This window comes from Macadamia integrifolia, chromosome 10 (genome assembly GCF_013358625.1).
Source record: "Macadamia integrifolia cultivar HAES 741 chromosome 10, SCU_Mint_v3, whole genome shotgun sequence".
NCBI classification, from domain to species: domain Eukaryota; kingdom Viridiplantae; phylum Streptophyta; class Magnoliopsida; order Proteales; family Proteaceae; genus Macadamia; species Macadamia integrifolia.
Window position 1 is genome coordinate 31,687,745 of NC_056566.1, and position 22,510 is coordinate 31,710,254.

The following is a 22,510-nucleotide window of genomic DNA, read 5'->3' on the forward strand; positions in this document are numbered from 1 at the left end:
AGAGAGAGAGAGAGAGAGAGAGAGAGAGAGAGAGAGATTTAAGGAGTAACAGCAAGAATTACTTCCCCCTTCTCCTCCACGTTTATAATTTTTTTTTCATTTTCCATTTTGAGGGGTTTTTTGGTCATTTGAAATTTTTTTTTGGTGTTTTTTGGTCATCCAAAATTTGTTTGATAGATGTCAATGGTTTTTTTGTCTTTTTGAAAAAGTATACCAAAGACAAAGACTATCCCTCCCTTGTTATTTTATTATTAAATAATTATAGAGATTAATATATATATATATATATAGATAGAGAGAGAGAGAGAGAGAGAGAGAGAGAGATTTAAGGAGAAGTAACAGCAAGAATTACTTCCCCCTTTCTCCTATACATTTTTAATTATTATTTTTTTCATCTTCCATTAGTAAGCTTACATGTGCAAATGCACATGTGGTTAAACATTCAGATACAAAATTCAATTTTTTAGAGTACTTACAATCAAATATTTGTTTTATTGCTTGAGAATGTATATTTCTCCTGAAGCATGTAGTAATCTAACAACTTACCATTACTTGAAGCTCTTAAAAAATAGCACTATAGAATACTAAAGAGATGATACTATGTTCGATATCCATGCATTGGGATAATACGAAGCTTGAAACGAGAGAGACCTCATGCCTAGTGTACCCTAGATTCTTGAAGTTTTATTCTTTTTTTTTTTTTCTGAAACTTAACATGTGGTAATTATTGGCATTTAAAATGGGTGTATAATCAAGGTTTCTACCATGGTCTTGTAAGAGACTCCTCCAAATATAAAACATATTTTTGAATTTTTCTACTGAAAATGTTATCCATTTGAATCTGTTATATTTTAAACAATTTTGATGTACGAGGTCCTGATGGCACATTGTATCAAGAATTTCTCTTTATTTTGGCAAGGTCGATAAGTTTTTCCCTTCCTTTTTCTCCTCAATCACAATCCAATTGTATGTTAAAATACCACAATAACCTTCACCAAAACAAAAATACCATAATAACAAAACCCAAGGATGCGGGAATCAATTGTTTCATGGTGATTTATTTCCAATGGACTGAATTATCTAGGTATGGACAACCAGATCTCCAAAAGAGGTGATACTGAGAATTTACTCATGCTAGATGGTGAAAAAGAACTGATGTTGTATGTATTATTACGTCATTATTGCTCATAAAAAAAAATGCAATGAAACTTGAATTTTGATTTTGAGTCCCAAATTAAATGTGAAAGGAAGAGAAATTAGGATGCGGAACAATTCTTTGTCTCATTTTCTCATCCCTTGAAAATGTAGATATTACGTAAAAGTTATTTCCGTATGTCTGGTATAGAGATCATGATGATCAGATCCCATATTCCATAGAGTCGATCTGGGACCATGCATATGATGATCTCTGGTGGTCCCGACAATTTGGAGTTCTGGAGATTTCAATTCGAACAACATATTAAGCATGTAACCCAATCCATCTAGCTCTCAGGAATAATCAGGATCATCCATCTGACTCCCACTTGACAGGTATTCTATGTAAAATCCATCTGTTACTATATATACATGCAACTGAACTGCAGATATATATGTCATCTTATCATTATGTTGGATCTCACATAATTTATATATATATATATATATATATATAAGATTTCAAGGGGTTTAATTACCTCAGTATCGATGATGGGTTTCTCTAGTTTCACAATTTTTGGTGTCCCTGAAAGAATGGCATTGGCAAAATATCTAAGTGTCAATTGATTAATTAACTAAACAACAAATTAAAATAGCAAGAATTACTTCCCCTTTCTCCTCGACATTTAGATAGAGTGAGAGATAATTGTTATTATTTTTTTTTCTTTTGTGGTTTTTGGTCATTTGGAAAAGAGAGAGATAATTATTATTATTATTTTTTTTTTTTTTTTTTTTGTCTTCCATTTTGGGGGGGTTTTTTGGTCATTTGAAATTTTTTTAATTATAGAGATTTAAATATGGAGGGAGAGAGAGAGAGAGAGAGAGAGAATTAAGGAGAAGTGATTAGACCGTATTTTATACATCCACGATGATTTTAATTGACCATTTTGATTCTAAATCAATGATAAAAGTGACAACATAATGTGATTTTCTCATATTTGCAGGTTATAGGATCATGCACATAAAAGATGCTAAATGAATCTAGATACCGGATTATCTAGGGATCGATTCGCATGTGATTAAGGACAAGATGAGAAGAAGTTTCACTGAAGCAATTAACAGTAAATGAAGAATTTCACCTCAATTTATAAGTTTGACCAAGAGATTGAGCAACAAAGAAGAATCTAACACGGGAGGACTTGTGCAAGTGTAGGGGCATGATGGTTATTTTATAAGATGAGGAGTTCCCCAGAACATATTGGATATTAGGCTCGTTGTGTTCATGATTTAAATTAATGCATCTTTAGTTTTTAGTTCAAGTCAATCCGGGGTCATGATGGAGAGATTTAGCCCCAAAACCATTTTGGGCTAAATTGAAATTTCAGTTGAATTTTAAAATTTCCAAAAATTAATTATGTAATCTGTTTCCTCTTTCCTATAGGTAACTCTCTCTTTCCCATTTCTATTTCCATTTGGTTTCCTCCATTCTTTCCTTTTTTTCTTTTCTTACAAGTATTCTCTTTCCTACTTGGTTTTTAATTCTCCTTTTCCTTAACTTGTACGTACCTTTCTCATTCCTAAACTACTTCTAACATACTCTCCTTAGCTTATATATATATATATATATATATATATATATATATATAGGGACCTAATTCATAACTTGAAAAAAACACAAAATTTTTAGATAGCTTTTTCTTATTAGCTTTTTCTTTTCTCTTAAGTTGTAAGCAACGATTGAAGTTGAAGTTGAAGTTCAAATTAAAGCTGAAGTTTGAAATTCTTAAGCTTGGATTTTGCAGTGCATATTCAGTTAAGTACTTCTTTTTATTTTCTTTTTAATTTCATATTTAATTTCAAATAATGTCTTGTCCATTTTCTAGTTGTTCTTCATCTTTCTTCATCCTCATGGTTAACTAAATTCTGAAACTTAGATAATGGAGGAAACCATGAGATGAAGAGCAACTTGTAAGAAATTGATGTCCTTTTTTTCTTAAATCCATGTAATCAAAACTTTATTGCAAAGTCAAAATTATGTATGCCATTGATCACTTTTCGTTTATATAATTGTCAACTTTCAATATGGTCTTGCTTATAATCTAATGTTATGTATGTGTTGAATAACTCATGGGACATGTTAGATTTAAAAATTCATATTTCCTATTGACCTATTCAAGCATAGGGCTAAATTGTTTGTAAATTGTTCTTAAAACTCATGGTGGATTATAATTCCCAAGTGCTTCCCCACATCATAATTTCACACTCTCTAGTACTTACATAATTTCAGGTTCATTAATTCATTCTAATTTTAATCTTAGATTCACTTTATTATTGCATATTTAATTTAATTCTATGATTAATTTTTGCCTTTCACCATTGTTAGTCTAGTTTCTGTTAATTTATGACAGCCCCATTAGTTGGTACATTTTGCCTAGGTTGGAACTAAATTTTTCACAGAGCTTACCCTCCCTGTGATCGACCCGTAGCTACACACAACCCGTGCGCTTGCAGTATTACTTTATTTTTCAATCAAGGAGTAATAGCAAGAATTACTTCCCCTTTCTCCTCCATGTTTAGGCTGTGTTTGGTAGCCAAAAGAATAAAAGAAAAAAAATATATTTTTTGTATTTTTTTTTCTTGGTTTAAAAAATTCTCTTTGCACTTGGTATATCTTCACCCAAGAGAAGATTTAACTTTTGAAATTCAAAATTCCTCTTGGGAATTGTGAAGTTTTCTTTTGTTCAAAAAAAAAAATCTTACAAAAAACACAAGAAAGCTTGAGAAAATATGAAAACATAATAAGACAAAAAATGAATGATTACACAATGATTTCCTATGTGTCTATCTCTAACCTAAAATTCAAAATTTTTTGAATTTTTTTTCTTTTCTTTTCTTTTCTTTTCTTCTCTTGATTATTAAACATACATACTCTTTTTATTTTCTCATCATTTCATCTCTGTTTAATTAATTATTTTTCATCTTCCATTTTGACGGGTTTTTTGGTCATTTGAAATTTTTTTTGGTGTTTTTTGGTCATTTGAAAAAAAAAAAATTTAGGTAGATGTCAATGGTTTAATTCCCCCTTTCTCCTCCATGTTTAGAGAGAGAGAGAGAGAGAGAGAGAGAGAGAGTAATTAAATAATTATTTTTCATCTTCCATTTTGAGGGGTTTTTTGGTCATATGAATTTTTTTTTGTGTTTTTTGGTCATTTGGATTTTTTTTTTTTTTTTTGGTAGATATCAATGGTATATCTCTCTCCACAGATTTAATTCTCTCTCTCTCCCCCGCTTTGTACTCCACGTTTTTTTATATCCCTCATTTGTTATTTTTTTTATTAAATAATTATAAAGAGAGAGAGAGTAATTAATTAATTTTTTTCATCTTCCATTTTGAGGGGTTTTTTGGTCATTTGAAATTTTTTTGGTAGATTTCAATGGTTTTTTTGTCCTTTTGAAAAAGTGATTCAAATATGGAGGGAGAGAAAGAGAGAGAGAGAGAGAGAATAATTAATTAATGAAAAATTTACCGCATCACCCCTCGGAGAAAGCCACAATTATAAAACCATTTCCTCTATTTCACCAATTATCCTATGACCCCCTACCGTCAGTCACTATTAAGGAATATACCTTATATATTGATGCCAGTAATTATATTTTATTTTAAATATCAAAATGCCCTTATTAAATATAAGGTGGTAAGTATATAACCTACTATAGCCGTGCGATCTAAAGTCGATCCAACGGAGGAGATCGATTCTCAAAGTTCAGAGAGTGATCCTAACCGTCTACATCAACTTTGGAGTGTATTTTGTGGAGAAGTGAAATACGCAGCAGAGTAACGAAAGGAAAACAGAGAGAGCGTGAGTCTGGGAGAGCGAGAGAGAAGAGGGAAGAGGGAAGAGGGAAGAGGGAAAAGGGAAGAGAGGAGTCCCTAGCGGAAGGGAGGGAGAAGATAATAGAAAGCTGTATTTTTTCTCCTTTATTTTCTTTCAATCTGTTCAGAATCTGCAGTCTGTGGTGGTCTTGGCTGGAAATCCGGTGAATTATGGCTGAAATCCGGTTGAGATACCTCTTGGAAAGGTGTGAGACGGTGAGATTGATGGGTTTCTGTGATTGATTTAATGAAGAGGTAAGAAGAGATGGATAGGAATAGAGAAGCTAGAAGAGGAAGTATGGCGGCTGCGAACAGATTGCCGAGACGGCGACATAGAAGTAGTAGCTTGAGAGATTCCCCTGGTTGGATTTTTTTTTTTTTTCAGTTCTTTTTCTTTCTGGTTCTAGATTATAAACATTTCCTTCTTGATTTTGACTGTTTCTTGTATTTTCTTTTTGTTTTTCTGTTTAAAGAGGAAGATGGACTCGTGGAGTTGCAGGAAACGGCGAGGTTAAGAGATCGAGTGAACAAAAAGGATAGAGATCGGGAACGGTCGAGTCGAAACAAGCGAAGGAGAGGCGATAGAATGATGCATGGAAGTAATAGAGAGGATGGAGGATAGGATAGTATGGAAGTAAGTATAGATGAGGAAGAGGAGGAGGAGGATGATGATTCTGGTGGGCTTCGGATGCCGCACCGTTTTCGTCGGGCAAGTTTCCATATGTTCCTTCTATCACACAACTGGAGAGTAAGGGTGTAATCAAGACCTTGGACCCTTACGCCCAACATAACCGAAGGTCCCATTGCCAGTACCAATCACCTTGAAGGTAAAGGTGATGGGCTTAATACAGCAATGGCAAGAGCAATAGCGAGATGAGCCATCTCCGCCGAGGAGGCTCTCTCCACTCTTCCCAGTTCAGGACTCGCCCACCAGTTGTTTGATATATTACCTCTTCTCTGTATTCCAAAGCTTCCCTATAATGTAAAAATATTGAGTTTGCTAATGTATAATGGTCATTTTAAGTCGACACTTAACAGTGACTGATAGTAGAGGCTGAGGACAATTTGGTGAAATAGAGTGGTGCTCTCATAATTGTGACATTCTTTAGGAGTGGCACGGTAAATTTTTCTTAATTAATTATTTTTCATCTTCCATTTTGAGGGGTTTTTTGGTCATTTAGAATATTTTTTGTGCTTTTTGGTCATTTGGAAATTTTTTTTTGTAGATGTCAATGGTTTTTTTATTTTTTTGAAAAAAAGTATATCAAAGACAGGGAACACGTATTTTTTAATAAAAGTATGAATATATATATATATAGAGAGAGAGAGAGAGAGAGAGAGAGAGAGAGAGAGAGAGAGAGAGAGAGAGAGAGGGAGGTTTGGCCACACCCTTAGTGTATTGTAAGTTAGCATCCCCTGTGTCTCTCTCTTGCCCCTTTGAAATGACTCATCTGCCCCTCCTAAATGATACTCCATCAAACGCCTCCATTGATGTAGCCCACAAGTATATTGCATATGGTACACCCTCTCCCATATATATAATAAAAAGTGCAGTTATATATTAATGTAAAGTATATGCATCATTTGCACCCCTTTGTTTTGACCTAATATATAAAACCTTGGCTTGGAACCATGTAACATGAGATGATATTGGACAGGGTTTTGGAGGATGTCATTACCAGTTGGAGAGACAATGGATCACCCATTGGTGAACCCATTCGGACCTGCTAGCCCAAGCCTTGAACCTTTGGCTCTTGATCCTATCTTGGCAGTAGTTGGCAACTACGATATACTGAAGGACAGGATTAAAGATTATGGAAGGAGATTGAAGGAGTGGGGAAATAAAATAGAGTATGCCGAATTCTAGGGAAAGCATCATGGTTTCTTTCCACTCAATCCCAACTCTGAATCATCAAACAAGTTGATGCAACTCATCAAAAAATTCGTCAATGAAAACGCCCGCAAAAACTAGTGCTGAGTTGCACTTGCACACACTTGTTCCACTTGTGTCGTCATATTTATTGCAAGAAAAAAAAATGTGTATGATATTTCAGACACTCCCCTGAATGTTCCAATAATGAGATCCAGTAATAAAACCTTATTTTCTTGTTCTCTAATGTTTACCATACTGTTAGATATCAATTATAAGGTGGGAAAAATAATCTTAGAAAGCATTTTGGTAGATTTTATAGTCTGCTTGGTAAAATAGATGTAAGGGTGGATTCTGGCTTTTGTCGGCTTCAATTATACTTGCCACATAGCAATTTTGTTTAATGGTGTCAATTGATTTGGTTCTGGTTTTTTCGGTTCAGAATTGTTCAAGATACAATATGTATAAACTGAAACAAAACCAAAACTAAAAACTTTTCATAACCTCAAACTTAAATGAGATCAAATTGGTTCGCTTTTATTCGATTTTCTCTATTCGATCAATTTCATTTGGTTCATATATGATGTTGGTAATTCATTTTAGAGGAATTATCACTCCTCTCCCTTGAACTAAAGCTAAATACTAAGTGAATCATCAAATGCTTGATGTCCATCACTACATTGCAGTTGAAGATCCTGATATTAAGTATTTTTATTATTTATTTAGTTTGTGTACATAAAAATTTAATTATGATAATGATTCAAAATTAACCATGGGAGTTGATTCTATAAAGTATAAACTAACCAGATAATAATTTGCTTTGAGAATAGCAATTATCGTGATACTGTTAGAACAACCATGGGGTTCGAATCCGAAACCCTATTTGAAGAAACCACACAGGAAAAACAAGAATATGAATCTAATAAAAATATCAAACCATAGAAGATCGAGTTGCACCTTTCACCTAGTATGTTGAAGACAATTGACGCCAATCACTCTCTTGGTTATGGATCTTCTACAGCCCCTTAAATCTCCTTGGTTCTCTCACTTCAGTGGTAATGTGGGGAATATTGAATAATGGTTATAAGGACCCGAAACCCAGCATTTATAATACTATCCTGCACCCAAAACCTTAAATTACAATGGGTTGGGCCAACATATCTCTAAACTTGAGAGTGGACCGAACCGATTTATGTAACTTGATTCTCACACATTAATCAACCTGAATAATTAATTAAGCCCATAATCCAACAGATACACATAAGGAAATGTTCTTTGTATGGATATACATTGTTATGATTCATGAGCTGAAGTTTTCATTTTAAATGTGTAATACTCTTTTAAGGGATAAGGTCAGTATCTTAAGGAATAAGGTTAGTATGACCATACATTAAGTTAAGAACTTACCATATTTACTGGTGTGTGGCAACATAGGACAAGTGGGAGAATATAAGCACTGCCACATTAATAGTAATTTCTCTTAGCAGTTATGAGTGGGAGTTACATAGTAACCACTCTTAATAGTTGAATGGGAATTGTAGCCACTCTTAGTAGTTAAATGGGAATTGTAACCCCCATTTCCTTGATGGAAGGAATTAGGGTTGCGACAATATGCTATAAAAGAAGGCCCCTCTTCATTAATGCTATAAAAAAATTACCATATGTTTTTTTGCACATGAAAGACAGAGAAACCTTAAGAATATCTCTGAAACTCTTTATTAGAGTGTTCACTTATAATGGGAAAATCACCATATGTTATCCGAAGTAATGTTGGACAGCATGGTGGGATTAATGATCCTATGAAGAGGTAAGTTCCACTATCCTTTTGATTTCTTTCACTTAATTCATCTTCGAAAAATCCAAATGTAATAATCATAAAATAAAATAAAGGGGAGGTGGATTTTGCCTCACAGTGATTTGAACACCCTTGTTAAAGTTATACAATTTATTTAGAACGGTGGACAATATAAGTTACTTTCCTTGCCATAAATAAAGCACGCTTCTTTCCATGAATGGTGACCTCTCAAAATTGATTAAAAAATCTTGAAGGGAGAAAAATTTCTGCCCTTCTTCGTGAGGAAAACAAACAGTGATTTTTAATAGAATATTGACCAAGTTTTTCCCATACCAACGGTCAACTGTGGATTCAGATGGTATCTATAGGAAATAGGGGAATAGTGGGAGTATATTGTAAATGGGGTGACAAACATTTATGACCATTGATACGGCCAAATCGATCGCTTAGTAGGGTGAGGACACGCGTCGCCCACTGGGACACATGTCGCCCACTAGATAGGGAGTACAAAGACTCTATCACGCTCTATCACGTCGCTTGCATGAAGGGAATATTCCCCACCAGAAGGATAGACGTATTCGAGTGGAACTCTAAGAGGGAAGAAGGTGGACCCGAGAAGAACTCTGGGAAGAAAAGGAAAAACCCTAAACCCTAGGAGCTATATAAGAGGGCCCGAGAGGAAGGAAGGAGGTAAGCATCAATACCCTCACCATTACTCACATACTAAAAACTGTGCAGCCGACCCTAACTTGAGCGTCGGAGGACTAACCCCGAACAAAGTTCCGGGCCTCCGCCGTCTGTGTTTGTGCAGGATCAACTCACGGGGTTTTTGGCAGCAACAAATTGACACCGTCTGTGGGAATGACAGTAATGGTGGGGGGAGCCTACAACCGCAGGAAGATAAGAACAGCGTCAAACATGAACATGGGGGAAGAACCTTCAGGGGGGCTTCCTCCCTCGGCTGAGATAGGAGGAGAAAGGGGCAATGATGACCGGGAAGTGTCCATAAGGTACCCGCGCTCAGGCGGATATTCAGTACACGAAGATAGTGATCCTCCGCCCCCTCCTAAAGCGCAAGAATACGTGACAAAGGAGCAATTCGAAGCCCTCCAGGACAAATATGACCGAATGGCCGAGGCAATGAAGGGAGTCTCCAAAGTTGTCTCTCAAAAGACCGGCAGAGCACTGCCTGGCCCCCACATCCAGCCTAAGAGGGCTCGAGACGAGGACCAGAGCAGTATAGGATCGATAAGCTCTGGTCACAACCTTCGAAACCGAGCAATGAGGGAAACTCTCGCACCCAGGGGAAGGACGCGGCGTGCCGCCAGAGACCCACATGGGGAACCACGCCAGAGAGACAAACAGAGGCACGAGAACTCGGGTTTAAAGCGGATGGTCCTGGACCTGAAAGATGAGATCAAGAAGGTGGTAGAAAATCAGACGGGAGCTCGCGAGCCAGACCTCACTAATGACATGGCCCTAGCTGATGAGGTCATGAGGGATTCGCTCCCAATTGGCTTTCGCCTGCCCAAGTATGACACTTATGACGGGTCTGGGGACCCCGTCGATCATCTGGAAGGCTTCAAGGTCGCCATGCAGTTCCATCGAGTCTCCGACGGCGCCCTACCATTAACATTCAAAGGAGCGGCAAGGCTATGGTACAACCGTCTGCCGACGAAGTTGATCCACAGCTTCAGCGATCTAGGCTACTTCTTCGTGAAGGGATTCTCCAGTAGCCAACCCCCTTCAGAAGACCACGTTGAACTTGACCAACGTCAAGCAACATGAAGGAGAATCACTGCGAAACTACATGAAGCGCTTCCAACAAGAGAAGGTCACGATCAGAGGTCTGGACCCGAAAGAGGAGTTCACAGCCCCGCTGGGAGGTGTCAAGGATAAGGAGCTGAAAAGGTCTTTGGCGAACCATACACCGAGGAACCTGGACGAGTTGAAAGCTCAGTGCGATAAGTACATCCAGATGGAAGAAACCCTTCAAGCTGATGGAGCAGAACCAAACCTCGTACAAGAGTAGCAAGCACACTCGCATTTTGCAATTTTTTCTCTTACGCACTTTTAAGTTGTAATTCCTCATCCTAAACTCTAGAGGATCTTATTCATGGAAAATATGAAAACTAGTTTACGGCAATTGAGAAGAACTCTCTTGTTTGGTGACCTTAACTCTGCCGAATGAATACAGATGAAGGTCCTCACCTCGGTTGGAAGTTCGACAAAAGCGGAACCGACCTGACCGAAGGTCCCCCTATCGGTTGGGAGTTCGGGTCCTCACCTCGGTTGGAAGTTCGACAAAAGCGGAACCGACCTGACCGAAGGTCCCCCTATCGGTTGGGAGTTCGGCCAAAGCTGAACGGACCTGACCCAAGGTCCCCCTCTCGGTTGGGAGTTTGGCCAAAGCCGAACGGACTTGACCGAAGGTCCTCACCTCGGTTGGGAGTTTGACTAAAGCCAAACGGACCTGACCGAAGGTCCTCACCTCGGTCGGGGGTCGGCCAAAGCCGAATGGACCTGACCGAAGGTCCTCACCTCGGTTGGGAGTTCGGCCAAAGCTGAATGGACCTGACCGAAGGTCCTTACCTCGGACGATGCTCAGGCTAAGGCCGAGCCAATCTGACCAAAGGTCCTCACCTCGGTCAGGGGCTTAGGCTAAGGCCGAGCCGAGCTAAGCTGACTGAAGGTCCTTACCTCAGTCGGGGTCTCGGGCAAGGCCGAGCCGAACTGACCGAAGGTCCCTACCTCGGACGGTGCTCAGGCTAAGGCCGAGCTGAGCTGACCAAAGGTCCTTACCTCAGTTGGGGGCTCAGGCTAAGGCCGATTCGATCTGACCGAAGGTCCTTACCTCGATTGGCGTCTCGGACAAGCTCGAGCCAAACTGACCGAAGGTCCCTACCTCGGACGGTGCTTAGGCAAGGCCGAGCCGAACTAACCGTAGGTCCTTGCCTAGGATTGGGTGTTCGGCCAAAGCCGAACAGACCTGATCGAAGGTCTTCACCTCGGTTAGGAGTTTGGCCAAAGCCGAACAGATCTGACCCAGGGTTTTCACCTCGGTTGGGAGTTCGACAAAAGCCGAACGGACCTGACTGAAGGTCCCCCTATCGGTTGGGAGTTCGGCCAAAGCCGAACGGACCTAACCAAAGGTCCCCCACCTCGGTTGGGAGTTTGGCCAAAGCCGAACGGACCTGACCGAAGGTCCTCACCTCAGTCGGGGGTCAGCCAAAGCCGAACGGACCTGACCGAAGGTCTTCACCTCGGTTGGGAGTTCGGCCAAAGATGAACGGACATGACCGAAGGTCCTTACCTCGGACGGTGCTCAGGCTAAGGCCGAGCCGAGCTGACCGAAGGTCCTTACCTCGGTCGGGGGCTCAGGCTAAGGCCGAGCTGATCTGACCGAAGGTCTTCACCTCGGTCAGGGGCTCAGGCTAAGGCCGAGCCAAGCTGACTGAAGGTCCTCACCTCGGTCGGGGGCTCAGGCTAAGGCCAAGCCGAATTGACTGAAGCTATCGATTGCTAGCAGAACTAAAGCCGAAGGAATAAGGCCGAAGGCAGGAAAAAGAGGAAAAAATTACAATGATAATAAAAATTTGGTTACTCCCACAGGAAGAGACTCCTAGCGGGAGTAAGGGGGCTCCTAATACGGCCAAATCGATCGTTCAGTAGGGTGAGGACATGCATCGTCCACCGGGACACGTGTCGCCCACTAGATAGGGAGTACAAAGACTCTATCACGCTCTATCACGTCGCTTGCATGAAGGGAATATTCCCCACCAGAAGGATGGACGTATTCGAGTGGAACTCTAAGAGGGAAGAAGGTGGACCCGAGAGGGACTCTGGGAAGGAAAGGGAAAACCCTAAACCCTAGGAGCTATATAAGAGGGCCCGAGAGGAAGGAAGGAGGTAAGCATCAATACCCTCACCATTACTCCCATACTAAAAACTGTGCGACCGACCCTAACTTGAGCATCGGAGGACTAACCCCGGACAAAGCTTCGGGCCTTCGCCGTCTGTGTTTGTGCAGGATCAACTCACGGGGTTTTTGGCAGCAACAACCATTGATGGCTATACTTTTCTTTATGTGTAAGAAAATTTTCTCTATAAAATATATTGTTTTATATATCATCAAGTAGAGATGGAGTTAGTGAAAAAGCAGTTGTATGCTAATATATAGAGAAATTAGAGATTAATTAGCAGCATATGTACCCCACTATGTTTGGTCAAATGACTACCCAAACCTCATGAAAAATAGTCTGTCTTTTAGGCTTTCCTATCATTTGTTTATGGGAAAGGAATAGACAGACTGTTCGTATATGGTAAGCTAGCGGGTGACACAAATGGATGTATAGTCGTAGAGGGTCATAGTTTTAGAAATTGGATTAGATCAGTCGATCCTGACCGATCAATTGGTAAGGTATTAGGGTAATATGGCCCGAAACACCAATTTAAAAAATAAAGGGTAAATCCGACCAATCCAGTCTAATAACAACTAATCCCTACTAATCATGGTTTGAGGAATAGGATCAAATCGGTATTGGCCTTGATCGATCCCAATTCTTGGCTAACACCAGATCGGTGGATCAGTATGGACAAGGGGTAAAATGGTTGAAAAAATATCTTTAAACGAAAAATGAGAGGTATTTCTATCTGATCTAGAGCGATCTCAATCGATATCTACCTTGTCCGATTCTGTTCTAATACTAAGTCCTTAAATGATGCTACTGTACCCATCCGATCCACAACGATTTAGAATCCTAAATTTTAAATCCTTATATGGGATGGACTGATGGAACATCATAGAGGTAGGGCCATTTCAAAAGGGGAAATAAAGATCAACACAGAAGGCAATAAGTTACAATACACCAATAATGTGCCCATCCTTAGAATGCGATCATACAAGCACTAATGCATCCAATTCTATCAAAATTCTGCAGTTAATCATGTTTGGGGAGAATAATACTAAAATACATGATCTCGTGGAAAAGTCCTTGTGTAACCCTTTTAAATAAGAAAAAAAAGCTTCCAAGTGTCATTTTGCTTATAAATAAATAAAAAAAGTGTGCCCATCCTTTCTGATCTCCTCTATAGCTAGCAAAGCCGTATAAAATCCAAACGCAAGAATCATATTGCCATCTACTGGGAACAACCCATTTAGCCCCCATCACCTAATACTTATTCTCAGTCTCACACTCTCACCTCATTAAAATTCAGAGGGGGAGAGAGGGAGAGATATGACAAACACAACCGCCGCCACCACTCCATATGTGGTAGATGACTGCCGTGGAATCCTCCAAGTCTACAGTGACGGCTCCATAGTCCGCTCTGATCGCCCATCCATCAACGTGACCGTGCATGACGATGGCTCTGTTATCTGGAAAGACGTCACTTTCCACCCAATTCATGGTCTCCAACTCCGTCTCTACAAACCCGCTTCAGCCTCCTCCTCTACGAAGCTCCCAATCTTCTACCACATCCATGGTGGTAGCTTCTGCATCGGCTCTCGCACTTGGCCCAACTGCCAAAACTACTGCCTCCGTCTCGCTTCCGACCTTCAAGCCGTCGTCATCTCACCTGATTATCGTCTCCCACCTGAGAATCGCCTTCCGGCGGCAATCGAAGATGGATTCGCAGCGGTTAAGTGGCTCCAAGCTCAGGCTCTGTCCGATAATCCCGACACTTGGTTGACTGATGTTGCCGATTTCAACAGAGTTTTTATCTTGGGAGACTCGGCCGGGGGAAACATCGCTCATCATCTCGCTGTTGGACTCGGACCGGGTTCGCCGGAGTTGGCTCCTGTTCGAGTGCGTGGTTACGTTTTTTTAGCTGCCTACTTTGGCGGAACCGTGCGGGTGAAATCAGAGTTGGAGGAACGGGAGACTGTCTTCACTATGGATCTTTCGGACAGGTATTTTTCTAACCCCCACCATCATCACCATTACCACAGGGAGACCGGATCAGGTTTATGTAGGAGAACAATCTCGTAAGTCCTTGCTCCATGGATTTAGAATCCATTTTCTCTCTTTATTTAATAAATTCTAAATCAAGGGACCAGGAATGTACAAGATTATTCTTGTCTTTGAACCTGGATCTGGATCCCACCTTAGGGTTACCAAGTATGAGCCTCTAAGGTCAGGGCCCGGGCAATTGCTAGCCCTAAACATGATGGGTTCTACCATGGGTGTACAATCGGTCAATTTTGATCAAGTTTAATTGAGTTTAGGCTCACTTTAGGACCTTGCACTTTAGGGCACATTTGATAACGTTTCTGCCGTCTCTGTTTCAAGAAACGGCAAAAACATAAGGGTCTGTTTGATAACGTAACCAGAAACGTGTTTCTGTATTTTCTTGTTCTCAGAAACAAAGAAATGGCATAAATACCGTTTGGTAAAAGTGTTCTGTTTCACTTGTTTCTTGAAACATAAATTGAAATTTAAAACAATTTATGCTCCAAGAAACATGAATGACGAAACAAGTTTTACTTGTTTCGCTCGTTTTTCGAAACAAAATTGGGGTACAAACAATCAATCGACCACGGGGAGCTTCACTGCTTCTCCTGCGTGAAACGTTGCAGAACCCCCTTCCTCTTGAAACGTTGAAGCTTCACTGCTTCTCCTGCGTACCCGACCACGGGGAGCTCTGCAACTACGGACCCTTCTTCATCTCGTTGGTGGAACACCTTTCATCGTCACCCTCTTCATCACCGTCGCTGCTTGATGCGGCTACGAGGAGCTCTCGAAGACTACTACCTCTCAGACAAGAAACATTCGTCTCTCTCTCTCTCTTTGGCCTTACTTCAACCTCATGGAACTGATGGAATTTGGGCCATTCCCAGTCGGGGCCCTTCCCATTGCCGCCATCGATCTGCATCGTAACAGATTGGGATGGACTGGGGAATTGCAGGGAGGGCGGAGGTGGGAGCAAGGGGGAGGAGTTGGGGAGCCCTTTGCTTATGAAACTAAACCTAGTTCAGAGGATGGATTCTTCGTCTCCGGCGCCGATGGGGATCTCAAACTCAGTTCACAAAATGGGTTCTCGATCTTTAGATCTGATGGCCTTACGGCTGACTCTGCCATGGCATCCGAGCCTTCCGCAGCCCCTCTGGCCAAGCTTTAGCACAGCCCGTTGCAGGCCCTCATAGCTAGCAACCCCCTTACCCGTTTCACTTTCTCTCTCTACTCTCTCTCTCTCTAGGGTTTATTTCATTTACAAAGTTCACACGCGTCTCTGCAAATCGAAACTCGAAAGGCAAAGGAACTATAAGTAGAGAATCTGTACCAGTACAATCCAGAGTTATCCGGCAAAGGAAGCGACGGAATCCGGCAATTTCAGGATTATAAGAGGGTAAGATTTGCATCAGGAAATAGCCATAGAGAGAGAGAGAGAGAGACGGGGAGGATATGGTGAGGTGGGGGTCGCCGCAGATTTACGGCAGACGGGAGAGTTGAGGTGAACACTGGGTCGGGGGTGAGAGCGAGAGAGGGAGGAGATGCAGACTGCTTGTGAGCCTTATGGGTCCAGAACCTCATGGTTCCAGAAACAAGAATTATCAAACACCTCTCTTACCTGTTTCTGTTTCCAGAAACAGCAATTTCTGTTTCTGCAGTTTCTTGGAACAGAAACGGCAGAAACGTTATCAAACGAGCCCTAAATTTCCATTTCTAGAAATAGAAACGGAATTAAAGGTGTTTGATAAGTCATGTTTTTAGAAGTCGATAGTAATCAATGAAAGAATGGCCACAAGTCGTTTCTAGAAACGGCGAAACAAGCGTCGTTTCTTGAACCATAAATAAGTAAAAATTTCTATTTCTATTTCTGAAAATAAGTGAAACGGAACAGTTTTATCAAACGCTTTTTACTCCGTTTATGCTGTTTCTGGAAACAGAAACGCGTTTCTTGAAACGTTATCAAACGGGCCCTTAGTTTTCCCACTTTAGGATCTCGCACTGTGATTGATCCATTTAATTAATCAGGCCTCATAGAATAGGCAGGGTCTCATTTATAAACGGTCAATTAGTTATCTATCTTTAATCGGGCTAAACGAACCACTGAGACATTTATTTATGAATGGGGTTTACTCTAAACATGTCAGGCTATTAATTGGTCAATCTGATCGGATGCCCATCGGGTTGCACACTTGTACTAGAAACGACCATTTATAAATCAGGTCGGCCTTGAACCAAACATGTTTATTAAATAATTCAGGCCAGTTTCGTTCTTGATCGTTCTTGACTCAGGCCAGTTTCGTTCTTGACCGTTCTTGATCAGTTAGGCTCGGTCAGGACTACCGGGCCTGGAATTGACACCCCTACGTCCTACATTCCTATTTTAAGTTTCAAGTTCTAAGATCTGAGTTCTAATGGGCTTGGGCTCCCATGTTTTGGGTATGATTTGAAAATCCGGATATTGATATATTTGCCTGGGTCGAAACCCACTTTTCATTCTACCCAAAAAAAAAAAAAAAAGAAAGAAACCCACTTTTCCGGTTCACCATTAGTTTTCACTTTTCACGAAAAAAAAAAAAATTAAAGGAATAGTGTTTCGGTGTCTGATTTAAAGCTATTATCTACAACAATACTTTAAAAAAATAAAAAATAAAATAAACACAATTGTATTCAATAATAGAAATGAATTACATAAGGCTAGAAGCCAAGAGTGAACAAGCTTTCTTACATGTCATACAAGGTCATCCTAAAGCCATAGGGATTCTTAGTAACAAAAATTAGAATATAATGGAGGGAAAAAAAATGGCATTTACTTTTCTAATCATAGAAGCTTATAATTGCAAAGCAAATAGCATTTACTTTTGTAACTGTCAAACAAATGGCATTTGTTTTTTGTCCTAACTATCCATGGTGGCCACTTGAAGTTTATAACTGATTGCAGTGGATTTGGCCTGGAGAGTCTCTAATCTTCCTTTTTATCTTTGCTTTTGGCTCCAACACTAGGCAATTGACTAGTGAAAGCTGTGATCCCAAGCCCATGATTAAGAATGTCAAAACCAAATTGAAATAAAACCTAGCCACTTACTCTGAAATCGTGAAACTATTTAACGAATGGTTCACTTTGGGTACACGTGAGATATATATATATATATATATATAGATAGAAAAATCCATTAATATATGCATAATAAATTGTGAAAGGGCATGATAGTAATTGCCCCTAATCGAGTCTTCAAAATCTGCCACATGGTAGTTTAAGTTGGTTTTAAATTCTTTGGTCAGATAGGCTTCAAAGTCCCTCAAGTTTCAGTTTAAGTACACTTCTTCAAATGGAAAATTGGAGCTTTGAAAATTTCAAGACCATGAAAAAGTGCAAAAAGCCAGTCAAAATAACGTAAAATGTAGGATCAAACACCAAGAAACACGAATAATAAAGAGACAATAGATTCGTACGACACAGAGATTTAACGAGGTTCACACACCAGGGTGGTGTGCTACGTCCTCGGGCAAAGAAGAAGATGATTCACTATGCAGAAGAGAAATTACACCTTAGCAGCGGCGAGGAAAAACTCGCCCTGAAACCCTAGTTGCGTGAAAACCCTGGAATACAATGACTTTCTCAACAAGCAACAGTACATTATATATACTCCAAAATCGTGGGTCGACCCATCGGGTCACGGTCGATCCGGTCAAACCATACCGCGGGGGCGTAGCCCCTGCACCCCCATACGAGATCAATGATGGGCTCCAGGCTTGGGCCTATCGGCCCAACCCCTCTGCTTCCATCACAGATCTCAGAAAATTTTTCATTCGGATCGCCACCAAAATATGTCGGATCGGATCAATCTTCAAAACTGGTCAAGAATTCGAGACAAACTTAACATAAAACATGTATGGACATCCATGAAAATGCATGTCAATACACGGGAGGAGAGAGGGTGATATAGGATGGGTACCCTAGTGGTGTCTTAGAAGGTGCATTATATAATAACTTATATGGTAGATGCATCATGTGTACCCTTGCTGTCTTGACATGATATATAAAACCTTGGTTTGGAACTATGTGACATGAGATGATATTGGACATGTTTTGGAGGCTTTCAATACCAGTTGGTGAGACAACAGATCACCCATTGGTGAACCCAATTGGACCTGCTAGCCCAAGCCTTGAACCTTTGGCTCTTGATCCTATCCTGGCTGTAGTTGGTAGCTGTGATAGACTCAAGGACAGAATTAAAAATTATGTAAAGAGATTGAAAGAGTGGGGAAAGAAAATAGAATATGCCGAATTCGAGGGAGAGGACCATGGTTTCTTTTCAGTCCAGCCCAACTCTGAAGCAGCAAACAAGTTGATGCAACTCATTAACAGATTCATCACTGAAAACTCCAGCAACTAGAGATGAGTTGTACTTGCACACATGCCTGTTTCACTTTTCTCATTATATTTATTGAAAAAAAAATTGTGTCTATGCTCTTTAAAAATTTCCCATGATTGTTTCAATAATGAGGATCTATTAAAACACCAAGCGTATGCATGTTTTGTATATCCTCGAATGTTTACCATTCCTCACTAGTTACATGATGGGAAAAATAATCTTGAAGGTGCTTTGGTAGATGTAATGCTATGCTCATTAAAATATATATCGGGGTGGGTTCTAGCTTTTGTCAACTTCAGTCATATTTGCCACATTGCAATTTGATTGAAGGGTGTCAAGTGGTTCGGTTTTTATTTTCTGGTTCAGATCAAGATACAAAACGTATAAACCAAATCATAATTGATACTGAATGCTTTCGTAACCTTGAATCAAATAGGTTTGGTTCTTATACAGTTTTTTGTATTCAGTTTCATTCGGTTCATATACTCGATAATTTGGTTTAACTTATTCAGTTTTCTTCAGTTCATTTATTCGGTTTGTATGAGACTTGGGAATATATATCTTGTACTGGCTTTAAAGAAGCAGGACAAAAAAGTGAAAATGAATAGAAGTGCAGAAGTGCAAAAGAGAAGTGAGAGAGTTGATAGTCAAAAATAGGAGTGGCAGAAGAGACGAAGTGAAAACTTAAATCTTAGAACTCGTGTTATAGCCGTTTAGGGTTGAGTATGATTTGGGTTCAAGCCAACGATTTTTAGCCTAAAACCAAAACCTAACCAAATTAAGTTTCAATTTCAAAAACCAAAATCAATATTTTCCTATTCAATTATGTTTGCTTTTGGATAGTTTATTTCGTTTCTAGTTCTAAATTGACACCCTTAATTCAATTAGCACTGAAACTTTGTGAATATGTGATCATGCTTCAAAATAATGCTCTGGATAATAATATAAAAATTAGACTATAAAAGAAAGGATCCCGATAAGTGCCATAAAGTTAATGAATTGTCTTCATTGCCACTAATACCACATTAGTTAACATAGCAGAGTCCATGTCTTAGAGGATGTTGTACCCCTATGATTGGTCAAATTTCAACAGAAAATGAGCATATTGTATAAATCAAAGGTTTGTCCAAATTTATGAAAAAAATAATAATAAATCTCACCAGCCTCTATTAATATATATTGTAACCTACTAGAGGTTAGGGTATGTTCATAGGAACTATATTTTTCCTTCATTTTTTTTTTTTATGCAAAATGTTATGGCCCCATTAGATAATCATATTTGCTAAACTTCACTGGTGAAAAAAGTGTATCCTCTATCATATAACCCTCCAATATTCATTTAAGCCTGCTAAATGGTAAGAAATTTGGCCTTGTAAAGTTGACAAAAACTCAAAAAATATTTTTTCCAAATGAAATAGTAGAAACTTCATAGCTGACAGATTATGATTTGCAAATAACTGTTTTGTGAATAAATAATATATTAAGAAAGCAAAATAGAAAAGAAGGGGGCAAACTACAACAAAATATGCTTGTAGACACCACATTTTGTCATCCCTGGAAGGGCTATGCAATGATGAGTTGGGAACCCCCTAAGACGCAAATGGTTGATGTATTTACGGTTGATGTTTTCTCTCGCACCTAGGCAGTATATTTGTGCTTCCATGCTGGCGTAGGATGGTATAAAATTGAACAAAATATTTTCAAAAAATGATTAATGGCATTGACATATATAGAATTGTCCAAGACTACCTAACATACCATGCATAGACCTGCCCCAAATTGAGTTTAAAACCCAATTGGACCAGACCTCCTAAGTCAACTCGAGCTAGAGTTGCATTGACCAGAGTCAATGCCAAATGTATTCTTGATCGATGTTATTTGCACCCAGGCCGATATCGACCAAATGACAACTATGTCGGCCAGAGAATAAATTATATTGGGCCCTACAATTTTGTAGGGATTTTATCAATCTTTAGCCAAATTTCGATCCAATGTCATACCTTGACACCCAAGGTACATATCTAGACACACACACTATGACCCTAGAACACCTAGAAAACTTTGGAAACACATGTGAGAAATGTGTTAATTGCCCACACCCCATGGGAATATACACTCATATATAGACCCAAATCTCTCTCTAAGTACGGAAGGAGATCACACCCCTACATGGAAGCAATCTTATACTTTCATTGGTAATAAAAGAGCCTCTCAACTATAAGTATATGACCATTCCCACGTTTTGTGGATCCCATATACATATAAGTATCTCACGTACCTAACAAGAGTTCAAGCCTTCGAGATTCACGCACTGGAATTGTAAGGAGCTGTTGTTGTATTTCATACTAGTTTGAGCTTACATTGATCATACCTAAACACATACCCTTCCAATCAAAGAACACTTTCACTAAAGTTGTATAGGGGCAAGTCTATTATATTTCTTCACTTACAGGTTTTCATTCCAAGTTTTGCTTTCTCGATTACCTCACTTTTACTGGGTACAACTTACTGTTGTCCCCAGTAGGGCACCAGTGAATTGCATCTAATCACATCCCTTGTTGTAGGGATTTTCACAAATGTTCCTTCTTCAAATTCATAGATTATGTTGTAATATAGTTATTTTTACAATTTTTGTAATTTATTAATTGTATTTACTATTTTTACTGATTATTCTTCTTTACTAGACAGTGCAAAATATGAGATTTTTCTTCTCCATCTCGTATTGTTGGCTTGAAAAAGACTTTTCCCGAGGATTTTAGCAAAACATTCCTCTTTCAAAAGTTTTTTACATGTTGTCTTTACATTTTTGGGCATATTTTATTTTCAACAATTTTTTTATTATAATGCTTATATTTACTCCAAACTTAAACGACCCAATTAATAACTTCTGTATCTCGTACGTGTTTGCTTCAGCCAATTCAATGTATGCTAAAATCTGCACAAAAAGTAGTATTGCGTTAGCAATGGGAGTATCAGTACGATTCCGATAAGATTGTTTCTTCCACTTTGGAAGTAGAATCCATGACACACTTTGGTTTTCTTTTATGCTGTATTGTTAAGGCATTTTGTCATAATTCTAAAAGTACATTGTTCCACATATTGAGAACTCGATACAAATCTTTTATGATAATACTACGACAGTTTACTTCACTGACAACACGTGCTTAGTAAATCAACACATTGAGATAAAGTACTTTGTTAAAAATTCAGAATCGAAAAGTGCGATAGAACATATTTACACTACGAAAATAATTGCAGTCTTCTACAATAGTACGTACAATCAAGAAATTTGGGATAAAAATCGTCTGCAATTCTAATCTAGTACAATTCTATGAAATACCCCTTTCAGAGAGTGACACGTGTCAAATACCAAATGAGCGGTCCAGATTTTATGCAACTGATAAAACCTTAAATCAGTGAAGAACCAATTTGAACCAAACCATATCAGAGCAAACCGGTTTGGTTCATACGGTTTGAAATAAAAGGTGAAAGTTTTTCCCTCTCTCTCCTCTT

The 22,510-nt window shown here is 39.2% G+C and overlaps 1 protein-coding gene across 1 annotated transcript; it reads left to right on the plus strand.

Moving 5' to 3' along the window:
* Positions 1-13,910: 13,910 nt before the first annotated feature.
* On the plus strand, positions 13,911-19,018 carry LOC122092393 (probable carboxylesterase 15). The gene is made up of 3 exons (XM_042662706.1): positions 13,911-14,567; positions 14,654-14,659; positions 18,695-19,018. The coding sequence occupies exons 1-3, from the start codon at positions 13,911-13,913 to the stop codon at positions 19,016-19,018; spliced, it is 987 nt and encodes a 328-aa protein (XP_042518640.1).
* The last annotated feature ends 3,492 nt before the right edge of the window (positions 19,019-22,510 follow it).

What these genes read in the sequence shown, in the direction of transcription:
- LOC122092393 (XM_042662706.1), top strand. Translation starts at nt 13,911, where the DNA reads ATGACAAACACAACCGCCGCCACCACTCCATATGTGGTAGATGACTGC.